Here is a 13491-nt window from a genome sequence, read left to right on the forward strand (position 1 = left end):
ACGCTAACTGCTTCATCCACGTCATCCGCCGCACGACACATGGATATGCACTTATTATACGCACTGTTGAAACCCCGTGATGGACAAAGGGATTTGTAAACGTTGCTAAGAGTAATGTAACAGCCACGAGAGCACTGCGTAGCCAATAACGCGGCGCGGAGCACTAATATTGTCCGCCACGGCTCAGCACGAGACCTGGGGAGGCACACATTCCGCCGCCAGCCGCGGCCGCTCACTGCTAGACCAGCTCCACTGCGCAACACGTAACCATAGCAACGGCGCCATTGTGCCTAGTGAATATGGCCGCCATGATGTCATTTCCGCACATTTTTTACGCCCTGCGCCGGCTGGGCATGCCCTCTCCTTACCTTTTTCCTTCCTCCGTGCCTTGAAATCTACAAAAAAAGATGTCCTGCAAGGTTGTGCTCCTGCGCTGAGGCTATCCTTTCGCTTTCTGAGAATACCGCCAGATAGCGCTCATGCCTCATGCAGCGCCTCCAGAATTCCATTCACAGGTTTTCTCCCACCAAATATGAAATAAATGTTCTATTCATCTTCTCCAGACGGAAGTCTCGACTTTGGCCGACATTTGCAGTCAAGCATGCAGATACGCAGCCAATGTTTTTTTCCTTTGTGTATTCAGATATTGCTTGTCAGTGAACTGGAAAGGTATTTCTTGTAATTTAACGATAATTACCATGGGGTGCCTTCCAGCTCTCAATAAATTAAGGGATCTTAATTCACTAGGGTTGAGCATTGTGCTAGTTGGTGCAGCACCATACGATGTTTCACAGCACGTAGAACGAAGTTGAACAAGGAAGACACGCGCAGAGCGTTGCGTGTGCCTCGTCTTCGTTCAATCAATTTGGTCTCTTCTTTGATCCTAATTAATAGGGTTTATCATTGTGCTAGTTGGTGCAGCACCATAATGTTTCACAGCGCGTAGAATGAAGTTCAATAAAAAAGACACGTGCAGAGCGCTGCGTGTGTTTCTTAGTACGTCCTCGTTCCGTGCGCCGTGAAACATTGAATCGTACTGGTTAGCCCCGGCTTTCTATGCGTTCAATTCCGTAGAACGTGTTCTAAATGTGCTTCGCCTTGAGTGATATGAACATTTCGTATTGGGACTTGTGAGTCAGTCAAGTTTATTCGTTTGCGCTAGTGACTGTTTTTACAAAACGCCGCCGCCTCCTTTAATATCAGGAAAATCAAGTACTTAATGTGCAATGATAATCTAACGTAGCCCAACTGTTTTTCAGAAATGCTTGTTTTTCGATGTTTTTGAAAGAAAAGTTTTTTATTTGCCTCGTTACATACACACCTTCATTTTTTTTTTTGTTGCGTAAGCTACACTTGGCGAGGTTGAGCAGTTTCTTGTGGCTTACGGTGACCAGTTCTGCCAAATTACCTGGAGCAGTGAGGTGACGCGGCGCACAGCTGGCGCGCCGAAGACCTGGAAGCTCCTGTACTGGCCGGCTGTCACGTGATATCGCTCGCTGGCTAGTCCATTCGTCCTTCCGTTACTCATGCTACATTTATGCTGCCGTAGCCGAGCAAAGCCACTGCCAATTCTTTTATTCTGCGTGGTGATTCAGTATCGGAGGTTCCAAAGTGAGATCTGTAAAAGGGATTTCATAACAAAACGTAAGCTGTGAGTCAGTTCATCGGTTAGCAAACATTGGTGAATCAGCGGCAAAAATGTGTGACGCTATGATAAATCGGCGACGTGGCCTGGCTCATACGCCATGTTTATTCCATCTCCTTCTTCTTCCTCTACTTCTCCTAAGCTTCCCTGCCTTCTTACGTCACGGGATTCCCCCTCCCCCCGAAAGATGGCACCGGTTACAAACTACAACAAATGGAACAAGAGAATAAACAAAACAATGGCCAAGTTTACAGTTTCATGTCCCGACGGAGTTTCACAATCTCACTGAATATTCAAGGCTGAGGGAGCAGTCTGGTGATTTCTATGACGACTCTGGTGGACGAGACGAACTGTTGCGTCCTGGATGGCATAACCACTCCCTGGAAATCTGAACTGGTGATGACATCGGTTGAGTTTTTGTGAGGAACGGACAAGGTTGGGAGGGCTTGTAGCATTTGAAGTTCGGATGTCGTCGGGTTGGTATTTTTCGTCGTGAATGGTGCCATCCCAGTGCTTCTTGCTTTCGTGCTTTTTGACAGACTGTGACGAAGTGCCAGAGTGCTTGCGGTGTGCAAGCAATGCTTCCGCGTCTTTCTCGGCGTTTTCTGTGGTGGTGCAGTCGGTGTAATAGCTGAGGCAGGGAGTGTCTCTGGTGACTTTTCTTTGTGCGAAAGTGTCTGATGTCTTGAACTGGTCTTTGGTTTCGAGGTCTTATTTTTCGACGTTCTTCAATTTTTGAGTGCACTCACGTTGAATTTTGCGTTCTTCGATGCCCTCGTTGCAGTCTCTTTCGTTGTCTCCTGATTTTGTGTACTTGGCTTTGCTTGCTTTGCTGGTGCTGCTCAGGAGATGGCTGTAGTGGCGCTCCTTCTGGAATTGGGCATTCATTTCCTTCGAGGTTTGATGCGTCCTGTAGACAGCTGATGCATGGTGAAATGGTGTCTTGCTTATAGGGCATAGTTGGTAATGCGCCATTATTGCTAGCATGCTCTTCAAAAGCTTCGGTAAGGTGGTCCAGTATAAACGCTTCTGGCAGACAGCTGCGTGTGAGGTTTGATGTATGTGTTACTTCTGCATTGTTTCGGTTCTTGGAGCTGTGAGCACTGGATGGGGATACCATAGGTGACGTAGCATTATTAGGTTCGGACTGTACAGCCTGCTGAGCCATAGACATAAAGCCTTGTGATGAAAAACACCTTATCGAGTCGTCATGGCGTGGTTGGGTATTTTCTCGATGCGTCGATGGTTCACCTATTGTGAACACGGTGTCCTTACGAGGTAGACGGTTAGCGTTGCGAGCACCTGAGGAGCCACGTGATGTAAAACCGGGTGGCGGGCCATGTATGTGAGACGAAAAATAGGGAGCATCAAGTGGTTGAGCAACGTCTCGTGTCATATGCTGAAGCGATGATTTTAGAAGTGCCGTCTTGCGTGTAAAACGGAGGCCCGCGCGATGGTTGTGGTTTTCCCGAAATACGCTTGGTCGCCTGTAAGTGTACTCATGTTCCACTTTGTGTGTTGGCAGTGGTCGATTCATGCTGCGCGTCCGTAAGCTTGAAGACTGCTTGTGAAATTGACAACCGAGTGCGATTGCCTGTGGATGGTCGGTTATAAGCGAGTCTTCGTCATAGTCGTCATTGTATTCTTGAAATCGGATGGTCATTTCTTCTTTAATTTTTTTCCATGACTCGTCATTTTGAAATATGTGAGTGAGGTAGAATTTGAAAGCCTCACCGGAGATGTAGTCGGTAAAGTTGATGATCAGCTCCCGTTCCGACCATGATGCAGCGGTAGCGTGGAGCTCGAACAGGTCGAACCAGTCCTGCACGCGTCCATCGTCCGCTGCTCCGGTGTACTTGGTGATGGGAAGGTCAGTCGATGGTTCCGTCATGATGGTTGCAACGGTGTCTAGTGGTGATGCACTTCTGTGGTCCGCGATCGGTCACTGCGTCTCGCTGAGGTCTTCGATGACGATGGCCGGTTGATGAAGTGGTTGCGAGGTCTTCATCCTGTCGACTTGTGTGACACTATGATGAATTGGCGACGTGTCCTGGCTCATACCCCATGTTTATTCCATCTCCTTCTTTTTCCTCTACGTCTCCTAACCATCCCTGCCTTCTTACGTCACAAATATACAAAAAGTACAACTTCGTAGACATATGTTGCCCTATATAACACGTAAGACAACATATGTAATGTCAGGTTGTTTCAATCAGTCAGTCAATCAATCAATCAATCAATCAATCAATCAACCAATCAATCAATCAATGTTTCTTTATCAGCATCAGAAATTTACATTGTGTGTAAGTATGCAGAAGGAGGTCCCAAGGTAGTAAACCGCAGGCGGGACCTCCTATGTTAATACAATGAAAAAGCTGAAATATGAATAACGAAAGAGCAAGTCACAGAACATTTTGAACTTTTTTGTTTTATGTTTGAAACATAAAATTCATAATTCAACAGAACACAGCGAAGTGACAAATCATTTAGCAACTAAATTTTAAGGTGCCTAGAAAACAAGTAAATTGTAGCTGTCTTAAATCAAAAGGTAGTTTGCTACACAGTTTTGTACTGAACACGCTTGCAGTCATTCGACCATGACTTGTTTGTACTCTGAGCAAATGTAGGTTACAGCTTGTTAAAAAGTTTGTGTTGTTAGTTAGTACCTGAGTGACAAAAAACCCAGAAAAATATAATTCTTGAGCTCCAATACGAAACATGATCAATAAATTTTGTGACTGACAAGTTAACGCTGGTGTAAAAGGTTCAGGTTGCGAAAAGGGTGGCTCACAGTGACGTGCTATTGTAGGCGTTAAATAAGATTGAGGTGCGACCACTATGTATTCGCTCATCAGGACGGGCAGATCGACTGGTGACTATGAGTAAATGTGTAATATAAGCAAAAAAAGCTTTGAGCTCTAAACAAAAGCAGCGTTTTGATAATGACATATATCGCGAAAGAAACTTGAATTAAGAACTTAGCATGCCCACTGAATTTTCAGTGTTTATTCAAGATTACACCAAGAAATTCTGGGGATGATGTATGAATGAAGATCCCCATTAAGCGTCACCGCTAATGATTAGCTCTTTGGCGCTGCCTGAGGATACTGATACACCATGAAAAATGGCCCGGCTTCCGCGGGACACGTAGTACAGTGGCAGCCAATGCTGAAAGGGTGGCCTTTCTCGAGTCCGTTGCAGGCTTTCTCGCTGCATCTGACGAAAGTAAACAGAAGCAAGGTACACAGTGCGCAATTCATCATCGTAATTTCCGAGGAGTAGGGAAGCACAGACTATAGATGCCCATATTCATTATTATGTGAAGAAGTGTGGTACCCACTCTACGCATAGGCGAGGCATCATGAGCACTTTGTGCTATGATTCATGACGGTGAAGAATTGTGGCTGGGCCCTTTGTTGTGAGTTGGGCAGAATCAACGACCCACTTGTTGCGCAATCTGCATTTCGCGACACCTGATCGTTAATGTACTCTTCTACGATGCTATATCCTACAATATACGTTATGTTAACACGGTTCCTTGCCCAACATGGCACCTGTATAGGATATTTTAGCGAATGAGTTGTAGCGCCCTCGTTCGGGCGGCGCGCAAACCGGAGAGCGCGCGATGGCGACAGAAGAAAATAAAGAAGGCGCTAGGCCGTGGCACGTGAAGCCACGGCTCACGTTCCGGGCTGGCATCGGTTATCGTTCGGGCGTGTCTCTCTTTCGCTCCTGTGGCATAAGCCTACAAGTAGTGACCCGGACGAAGACAATGACTGACTCGAACGCACCCGCAACCGAACAAGCCTCCCGTCCGCAGGACGTCTCGGCCGTGCAACTGCGTCTCCCATCTTTCTGGTCACAGGACCCGCAAGTTTGGTTTCATCAGGTCGAGGCGCAATTCTCCCTGTACCGCATCGCCTCGGAAACGACACGCTACTACCACGTAGCCTCCGTCCTTCCTCCGGACGTTGCCAGCGAGCTCTCCGACGTCCTCTCCAACCCCTCGAACACTACGCCATATCAGCCCCTTAAAACCAAGGTGCTGCAACGATTCATGCCTTCGGAACGCGTCCGCCTGCAGCAGCTCCTTGCAGAGGGGGACCTTGGCGACAGGCGCCCCTCCCAACTACTGCGCCGAATGCGACAGCTTCTTGGGAAACACGACGTCTCTGCCCACTCAGCGTTGCTTCGCGAGCTCTTCCTCCAACGCCTTTTTCAGCCAATCCGCCTCGTCCTCGCGGCGGCCGGCGACGTCAATCTCGACCGCCTGGCGGAGCTCGCCGATCAGGTTCATGAAGCAACCTCCCCATCTGTCAACACTGTCTTATCACCAGCAGACACAGCGATTTCGCGCCTTGAGGCCCGCATCGACGAACTCGCCGCCTCCATTGCCGCACTCCGGAGCCCCCTGCAGGAGACTCGTTCGCCTCGTTCCGGTCGTCGAGCTCTTCCACGCACACGAGATGCTCGGAGTCCCCGCCCTCCACCCCTCTGCTGGTACCACCGGCGTTTCCGACACCGAGCCACGAAGTGTACACCCCCATGCTCGTGGCAGGGAAACGCCTGCCGGGATCACTAATGGCGGCGTGTGATCTTCCTTCTCGTCCCAGCCGCCTTTTCATGGTCACGGACCAGCTATCGGGCGCCAGGTTCCTTATAGATGCGGGCGCGGAAATTAGCGTTGTGCCCCCGACTAAGGCTGATCGGCACAGGGGCAAGTGCTTCGTGCTGCCAATGCCTCGTCTATAGCAACGTATGGGCTCCGATCTCTCACCCTCGACTTCGGCCTTCGCTGCATTTTCCGGTGGGTTTTCGTCATCGCAGACGTGGTTCAACCGATCATCGGCTCGGACTTCCTCTCATACTTCGATTTGGACGTCAGCGTGCGGCGGCGCTGCCTCATAGATGGTAAGACTGGTCTCCATCTCGGGAGTCCTGTCCGACATCGCTCCAATGGCCATCCGCATGCTGATACATTCCTCACCGTTCGAAAAAATCTTGGCGAGTTTCCCGGAGTTAACTAAACCGTGCAACCTCACTCAGCCGCCTAAACATACGGTGACACACCACATCGTCACCCGGGGTCCACCGGCAGCCGCTTGACCACGCCACCTATTCGGAGACCGCCTAGCTATTGCTAAACGGGAGTTTGACCACATGCTGCAGCTCGGCATTATCCGCCCATTGTCAAGCGCTTGGGCTTCCCCGCTGCATTTGGCGCCAAAGCGTGATCCTGGTGACTGGCGTCCTTGTGGCGACTATCGAGCGTTGAACGCCAAGACTGTCCACGACAGCTATCCTCTACCTCACATCCAGGATTTTACATCGCGCCTCGATGGCTGCACAATTTTCAGCAAAGTGGACCTTGTTAAGGCGTACCACCAGATTCCTGTCGAGCCCGCCGACATACCTAAGACCGCCATCACGACGTCCTTTGGGTTGTTTGAATACGTGCGGATGCCTTTTGGACTCTGCAATTCGGCTCAAACTTTCCAGCGGTTCATTTCTGAGGTCACACGGGGTCTTCCTACTGTGTTTGCGTACCTTGACGATGTCCTCATCGCCAGCCGCACACCTGAAGATCATGAGCACCATCTACGCGCTCTGTTCCAACGTCTTCAGCAGTACGGCCTCGTTGTGAACGCCTCTAAGTGTACTTTCGGCGCATCTGAGCTCGAGTTCTTGGGCCATCACATATCATCCAAAGGAATACGCCCTCTCTGGTCTCACGTTAAAGAAATTCAGGATTATCCTCAGCCTACAACACTGCGCCAATTACGCCAATTCCTGGGGCTTGTGAATTTTTCCAGGCGCTTCATACCACCCTGTGCCGAACTGCTACGACCGCTCACCGACCTCCTTCGGTCGACCGCCGGCCCGTCCTCCGCCATTCCTTGGTCGTCAGAGGCCCAGGCCGCCTTAGCTGCTGCTAAGCAAGCGGTCGCTAACGCCGTGCTTCTCATTCATCCACGCAGCAATGCCCCTACTCGGTTGATGGTGGACGCATCCAGCGTGGCCGTCGGAGCCGTCTTACAGCAGTGCATTAACTCTGAGTGGAGACCCTTGTCGTTTTACTCTCGGAAGCTACTTCCTGCTGAGACCCGCTACAGCGTCTTTGGCCGGGAATTACTAGCCATCTACGCTGCAATACAGCACTTTCGGTATTTCCTGGAAGGATGCTCGTTTTACGTGCTGACTGACCATAAGACACTGGCGTATGTTTTCCGCACTAACTCATCCAAGTACGTGCCCCGTGAACTCTGCCATCTGGCCTATATATCGGAGTTCACGACTGACATCCGCCACGTGAAAGGAGCTGACAACACCACCGCAGATGCCCTTTCTCGTATAGCCGCGGTTGGCTCTCCACCGCCAACCATCGACTGGGCCTCATTCTCCTCGGCACAGCAGGATGATAGAGAGCTTGCCACTTTTCGGGAGAACCCCCGTTCTCTCCGACTATGCCTGGTGCCTCATCCATTATCACCTGAGCGCTTGTGGTGCGATGTCTCAGCTGACCTTCCCCGCCCTTTCGTTCCCGCTTCATTACGACGCACCGTTTTCCACTCCTTACACGACATCTGTCACCCTGGCATTCGGGCTACTCAACGTCTTCTCACCCAGCGCTATGTCTGGCCCGGAATCAACGGTGATGTGCGCGCTTGGACGCGCATGTGCCTATGACAAAGGTCTCCCGTCATACTAAGACGCCGCCCCAACCTTTCCTTCCACCCGGCCGTCGTTTCGACCATGTTCATCTAGACATTGTGGGCGCTCTACCAGTGTCTCAGGGGTACCGTTATATATTGACCATGGTCGATCGCTTCACACGCTGGCCAGAGGCTGTTCCAATTCAAGATATCACAGCCGAGACAGTTGCCCGCGTTTTCATTTCTACGTGGGTATCCCGTTTTGGCTGTCCTGGCACCGTGACAACAGACCGTGAACGTCAGTTTGAGTCCTCGCTGTTTACTTACCTTAATCGCATCCTCGGAGCCAGACATTGCTGTACCACAGCTTATCATCCCTGCGCCAACGGCATGGTGGAACGCCTTCACCGACAACTGAAGACCGCCTTGACTACCCGCCTCAATAGCGCCACCTGGGTTGATGCCTTGCCACTGGTGCTCTTAGGTTTACGAGCTGTCATCCGGGCAGACCTGCAGTGCTCAACAGCAGAGCTGGTGTATGGCACTTCTCTACGGCTTCCGGGAGACTTCTTCACGTCAACGAAGCTACCAGACCAGCCACAGCAATTCCTACAACGCCTCCTCGACTGCGTTCAAGACCTCCGGCCCACTCCACCCAGGCCTTCCGAACACAAGACCATATTCGCCCACCCTGATCTGGCCACTGCAACACATGTTTTCGTGCGCCACGACGCGGTCAGACCACCTTTGACACCATCCTACGACGGACCATTCCGCGTCCTTCACCGCACCCCCAAAACTGCCACTCTACTTCAGAACGGCCGGGAAGAGACAGTCAGCTTGGACCGACTCAAGTCGGCGTACCCGGAGACCGCCCTAGAAAGCCTCTCATTTACGACTGATCTTCCGTTGGAATACCACAAACGGCATGTCACATTCCGACTTCCAGTCGACACGGGGGGCCCTGTAGCGCCCTCGTTCGGGCGGCGCGCAAACCGGAGAGCGCGCGATGGCGACAGAAGAAAATAAAGAAGGCGCTAGGCCGTGGCACGTGAAGCCACGGCTCACGTTCCGGGCTGGCATCGGTTATCGTTCGGGCGTGTCTCTCTTTTGCCCCTGTGGCATAAGCCTACAGGGTCATAAGCATGGTACAAACAAACAAACAAACAGACAAACAAACAAACAAACAAACAAACAAAAAGCACAGCTATAGGCTATGTGGTTGAATGCTTGACTGTCACGGAGAGGACCGCGGTTCAAATCTCATCCTAGACAATTTTTTACTCTGAAAACTGTGATGAGATCACAAGGGCTGTTTTTGGTCTTGAAGAGCTGAACCGCAAAAAGGAAAGGAGGTTACCTTTTTGCACTTCAGTTGTTCAAGACATGGAATATCAACCAGCCCGCTCCCACCACATCGGTTTTTAGTACCGCAGTTGTCCACCGTCGCCACCACCGCCGGTGTATGAAAGCACTATTGTATGAATTTAAAAAAACGAAATAACGGAATAAGGAAAGTTACTGAGCGTTGTAGGACAAATCCTTATCGGAGCTCTTTCGCAAAAAGACCTTACAGAGGCGTCATGTTGGGGGGAAACCATGATAATAAATAACATATAGTGCGGTAGAAAAGTAAAATAACTACCGAGAATCACAATCTGAATTGTGTGACTAGGTGTCAAACAACACGGATGGCATACCGAGTGGGTCATTCAATGCTCCCAACACAATACAAAAAGATTGAGCCATAACTCTTCGTCGTCAGCCACCGCATCAACAAAGTGCACATAATCATAGTTTCCAATAGGTGTACCAGAGGGAACTCTGGCGCTAGTGTATGTGAGAGCCAAAGTGCATGACACTTTAACGAGCTTGAGAACGATGCGTAGTACATAGATTTGCCTAGTTTTCGTACTTTTGGCTCCGTTTGGCTTTGCGTGGCCTGGAGCTGCTTTCCAACAGTACAAAAATCAGCGAATGTGCAGCAGAGCAGTTAAGCTTCGCCACGTTTAATCTTTTGGGCTCACCAATTCAAATCGGGTCACGAAGTTCGAAACGCGCCGTCTATTTATAAGCTTGCGCCTATTGCTCGCGGCTTGTCCGACAGTGGTATCTGTTGTGTGCACCAGTGTTGCCAGTGTGTACACGTCTGCGGTCACTGCTCAAGGTCGCCATTTTGGGGATTCGAACAATGTTCTCTAGATGGTGCGCCGCCACCTAAGGTGTTCAAGGTTTTCGATGGCCCACGCGCTCGCCTTCTGGAAGTGGCTTTGAAAGAAATGAAAGTGAAGAGAAAAGTGTACCGTCGTAACTCTCTCTCTCTCTCTCAGGAGGTCCCCTCAACAGCGCCACACGGGGTATGAGTGGTGGAGGAGAGCAATGAATGTGAAAGAGAGACGAAAAGAGAATGGTGTCAGTAGAGTTTGGTGTGGCCGCGCGAGGACAGAGAAAAACGAAACCGTCAAGCAGGCCGGCAGGGCGAGGATTGTCGCTTTGTAGGTAGGCATGGCAGCACGTGACAACTTGCTACGATGAGTGCTATGCACGGGTACCCGTATCCTCCCAAAAGCTCTCACCTGCCTGCTCTCTGTCCCGTCGAAGAACGCGTGATAGCTCGACTTCTGCCACTTATGAGCGTTATGCATTTGACTCACGGCAGTGGCCAGTATGACATAGAGAGGCAGGTGGTTAACGTGCCGATCGACGTGGCCAACGCTGTGCAGTGGCGGCCACATAAAGTGTCCAACAATGCTGGCTTTCACGTACGCATCATGCGCTGGTTCGTTAACAAGCCTTCCTACAGAAATGGTCTCGCCAAGAAACGTCCTGTGGACTTTTTTTTTGATCCAATCAATCAATGATGAATGAGTTGCAGAATTCACGCTTATATGTAAGGGACAGAGAAGCCAACCGACTAAGCTCGTCTAGCATTATTCTCTTTGTGGATATGGCGGTGATTGTTTATTCGAAACAAAATTAAACATTGCCTTGAACAAACCACAAGTGCGTTTGAAGCCCCAAGCACGAAGACTAGGCAAATCCATGCTCTGGCCATGATTCTCATGGTCGCTGAACGGTCATAGCGCCTGAGTCCCTCTCCCCCCCCCCCCTAGTTAATTTCAGAAAACTCTATGATGAACATCATGACTTGCGAATTGGGAGTGAGTACCTCGCTTCTCCGCAGAATTACAAATAACGGTGTACTGGGTGTGTGTTTTATATGACAAAAATTATGATTTGTGGTGTATAAAGGGCATCTTGCAAGGCTACTTGCTTTAGTACAACCAAGAGAGTTTAGATCAGGTTCTAGAAATGCCACTCTTCTAGCTTTCTGTGACTGTGCTGTGCTTTCTGCGCTTGGCCTGGCGTCTTTGCTCAGTTCCATCTTTTTTCACTTCACTCGATAGTGGTTACGGACTCCGGCAACAGCGGTGGATAGTAGGGTAGCTTCATTAAGCAGTAGAGGTGGTCCAGATACACCGTATCAATTGCATTTATGAAAGATAATATCGTTGTTAATTGTATAGAATGCCTTACTAAAACGAACAAACACAGCCTGGAAACAGTAGGCCTTGATCAACTGCCAATTTGACTCGGTCAGTGAAAGCTATTAGTGCTACTTCAGTAGGAAGGTGTGCTCGCACGTATTGCTTAATTTCGAGTGAGTATATTGCACATTCGCTCACACACACACACACACACACACACACACACACACACACACACACACACACACGCACGCACGCACGCACACGCGCACGCACACGCACGCACACACGAGGCACTGTGTTTGTGTGTTGGAAAATTTTATGTGAGCACCGTGGAGATGCATCAATAATTCTTGCATTCGACAGAACTAGCGTGTTTACCGATGTTTCCCACAATTGGCCAATATTTGTTGTGACGAGTATTCAAAGTCGTGCCGCTATTCTTCATTCTAGGCGCTACCTGTTGTACCGTATCAACACAATGGAGGTGTCAGAGGATTTCGGAAATCCTGACGTTCTGGTGCTTGCTGAAGACCACATCGTCCTCAAATTGGAAACTGCTTGGCCACCTGACTCGACGCTACCCGAAGGATTCGCGCTTGGCGACGTCGATGGCTTGCTACTAGTCGCAAACAAGCAATCTCTGGTTTCCGCATCGCGTAGCGCATTGCTACGAGGGGCGAGCGTCTCAAAGGCCTTGTTTTGCGGCTGCGTGTCCTTCGATTCGTGTGACCTTTTCGCCAGCGCTGCCAGCGAGCTCCTCCGAGACGCCCAGGAGGTGCACATCGTGCACAACAGGAACACGGTGTACAAACTGATCCGCATGTTCCCCAACGCCAGGGTCATCGCCCTGCCGCACGATATTTCCCGCCATTACGTGGAGTTCGACGAGCCACGCAGAGACCCTTCAGCACCGCTCGTGGAAGGAAGCCAGCTCAGGCAACTGGTGGGCACCTGGGGCGATCAGCGCACGGAGTGCCCTTCTATCAGCCGCGCGACAACGCTGGCGCTCATCCGCAGTTGCCCTAACGTAAGTAATGCCCATTCAGCACATTCTTCAGGCATTCTCAAATCATTAACGGCAATTTACCACTATTTCTGAAGAGAATATTAGGTGGAGCTTTGAGGCACAAGGAGAGAGCAGAGTGCATGGGTCGGGGAACAAATGGTCGTAAGGGACATAATATACGAAATCAAGAAGAAAAGGCAGGGGCATGGCATGATGCCCATAAGTACAATAACCGCTAGTCTTTTAGAATAACAGACTGAATTGCAAGAGTACACGAATGCTCAAGTGAGAGCAAGAAAGTTGGTTGGGCAGATGAGGTGAAATGTGCGGGTATTACGTGTTCACAGCAACCCCCCCCTCCCCTCCTTCTGGCTACCTCGCTGCTCAATTTGTGATTTCGAAAAAGAAATTTATAACCAATAAACCTACTGGTTTTTTCAGTCTAGTGTATGGTGCTAATATGGTGATTCCAAAGGCAATATTCCACATAAAAACATTAAAACATAAATACGTGCGTCTTATGATTTCCTAGTACGTACTGTACAAAAGGGGCGCACGGGTTTTGGAATGATGATAGTCAACCACGTGGTTAAGCAACACGTTGTCAGCCCATACACAAATTAAGCGTGGGCGTTGGTGTTGCATGTTTAAATAGAAATCTTGATGAGTTAAACATGGCGTAGTGTACACGCCTAT

General features: G+C 49.9%; 2 protein-coding genes across 2 annotated transcripts in view; one reads left to right on the forward strand and one right to left on the reverse strand.

Annotated features, from left to right (window-relative positions):
- Window positions 1–1291: 1291 nt before the first annotated feature.
- The window catches only part of LOC119172459 (uncharacterized), a 163263-nt gene continuing 151063 nt past the window's right edge, over window positions 1292–13491 (reverse strand). Inside the window, exon 8 of the mRNA XM_075893850.1 lies at window positions 1292–1618. Within this exon, the coding sequence (XP_075749965.1) occupies window positions 1592–1618 (27 nt within the window). The 3' untranslated portion in view covers window positions 1292–1591. The remainder of the gene's footprint in view (window positions 1619–13491) is intronic.
- Window positions 9185–13491, forward strand: part of LOC142814679 (uncharacterized) — a 33735-nt gene continuing 29428 nt past the window's right edge. Inside the window, exon 1 of the mRNA XM_075893843.1 lies at window positions 9185–12816. The gene's annotated coding sequence lies outside the window, so the exon portion shown is untranslated. The remainder of the gene's footprint in view (window positions 12817–13491) is intronic.

Source organism: Rhipicephalus microplus, chromosome 4 (genome assembly GCF_043290135.1).
Source record: "Rhipicephalus microplus isolate Deutch F79 chromosome 4, USDA_Rmic, whole genome shotgun sequence".
NCBI lineage: Eukaryota > Metazoa > Arthropoda > Arachnida > Ixodida > Ixodidae > Rhipicephalus > Rhipicephalus microplus.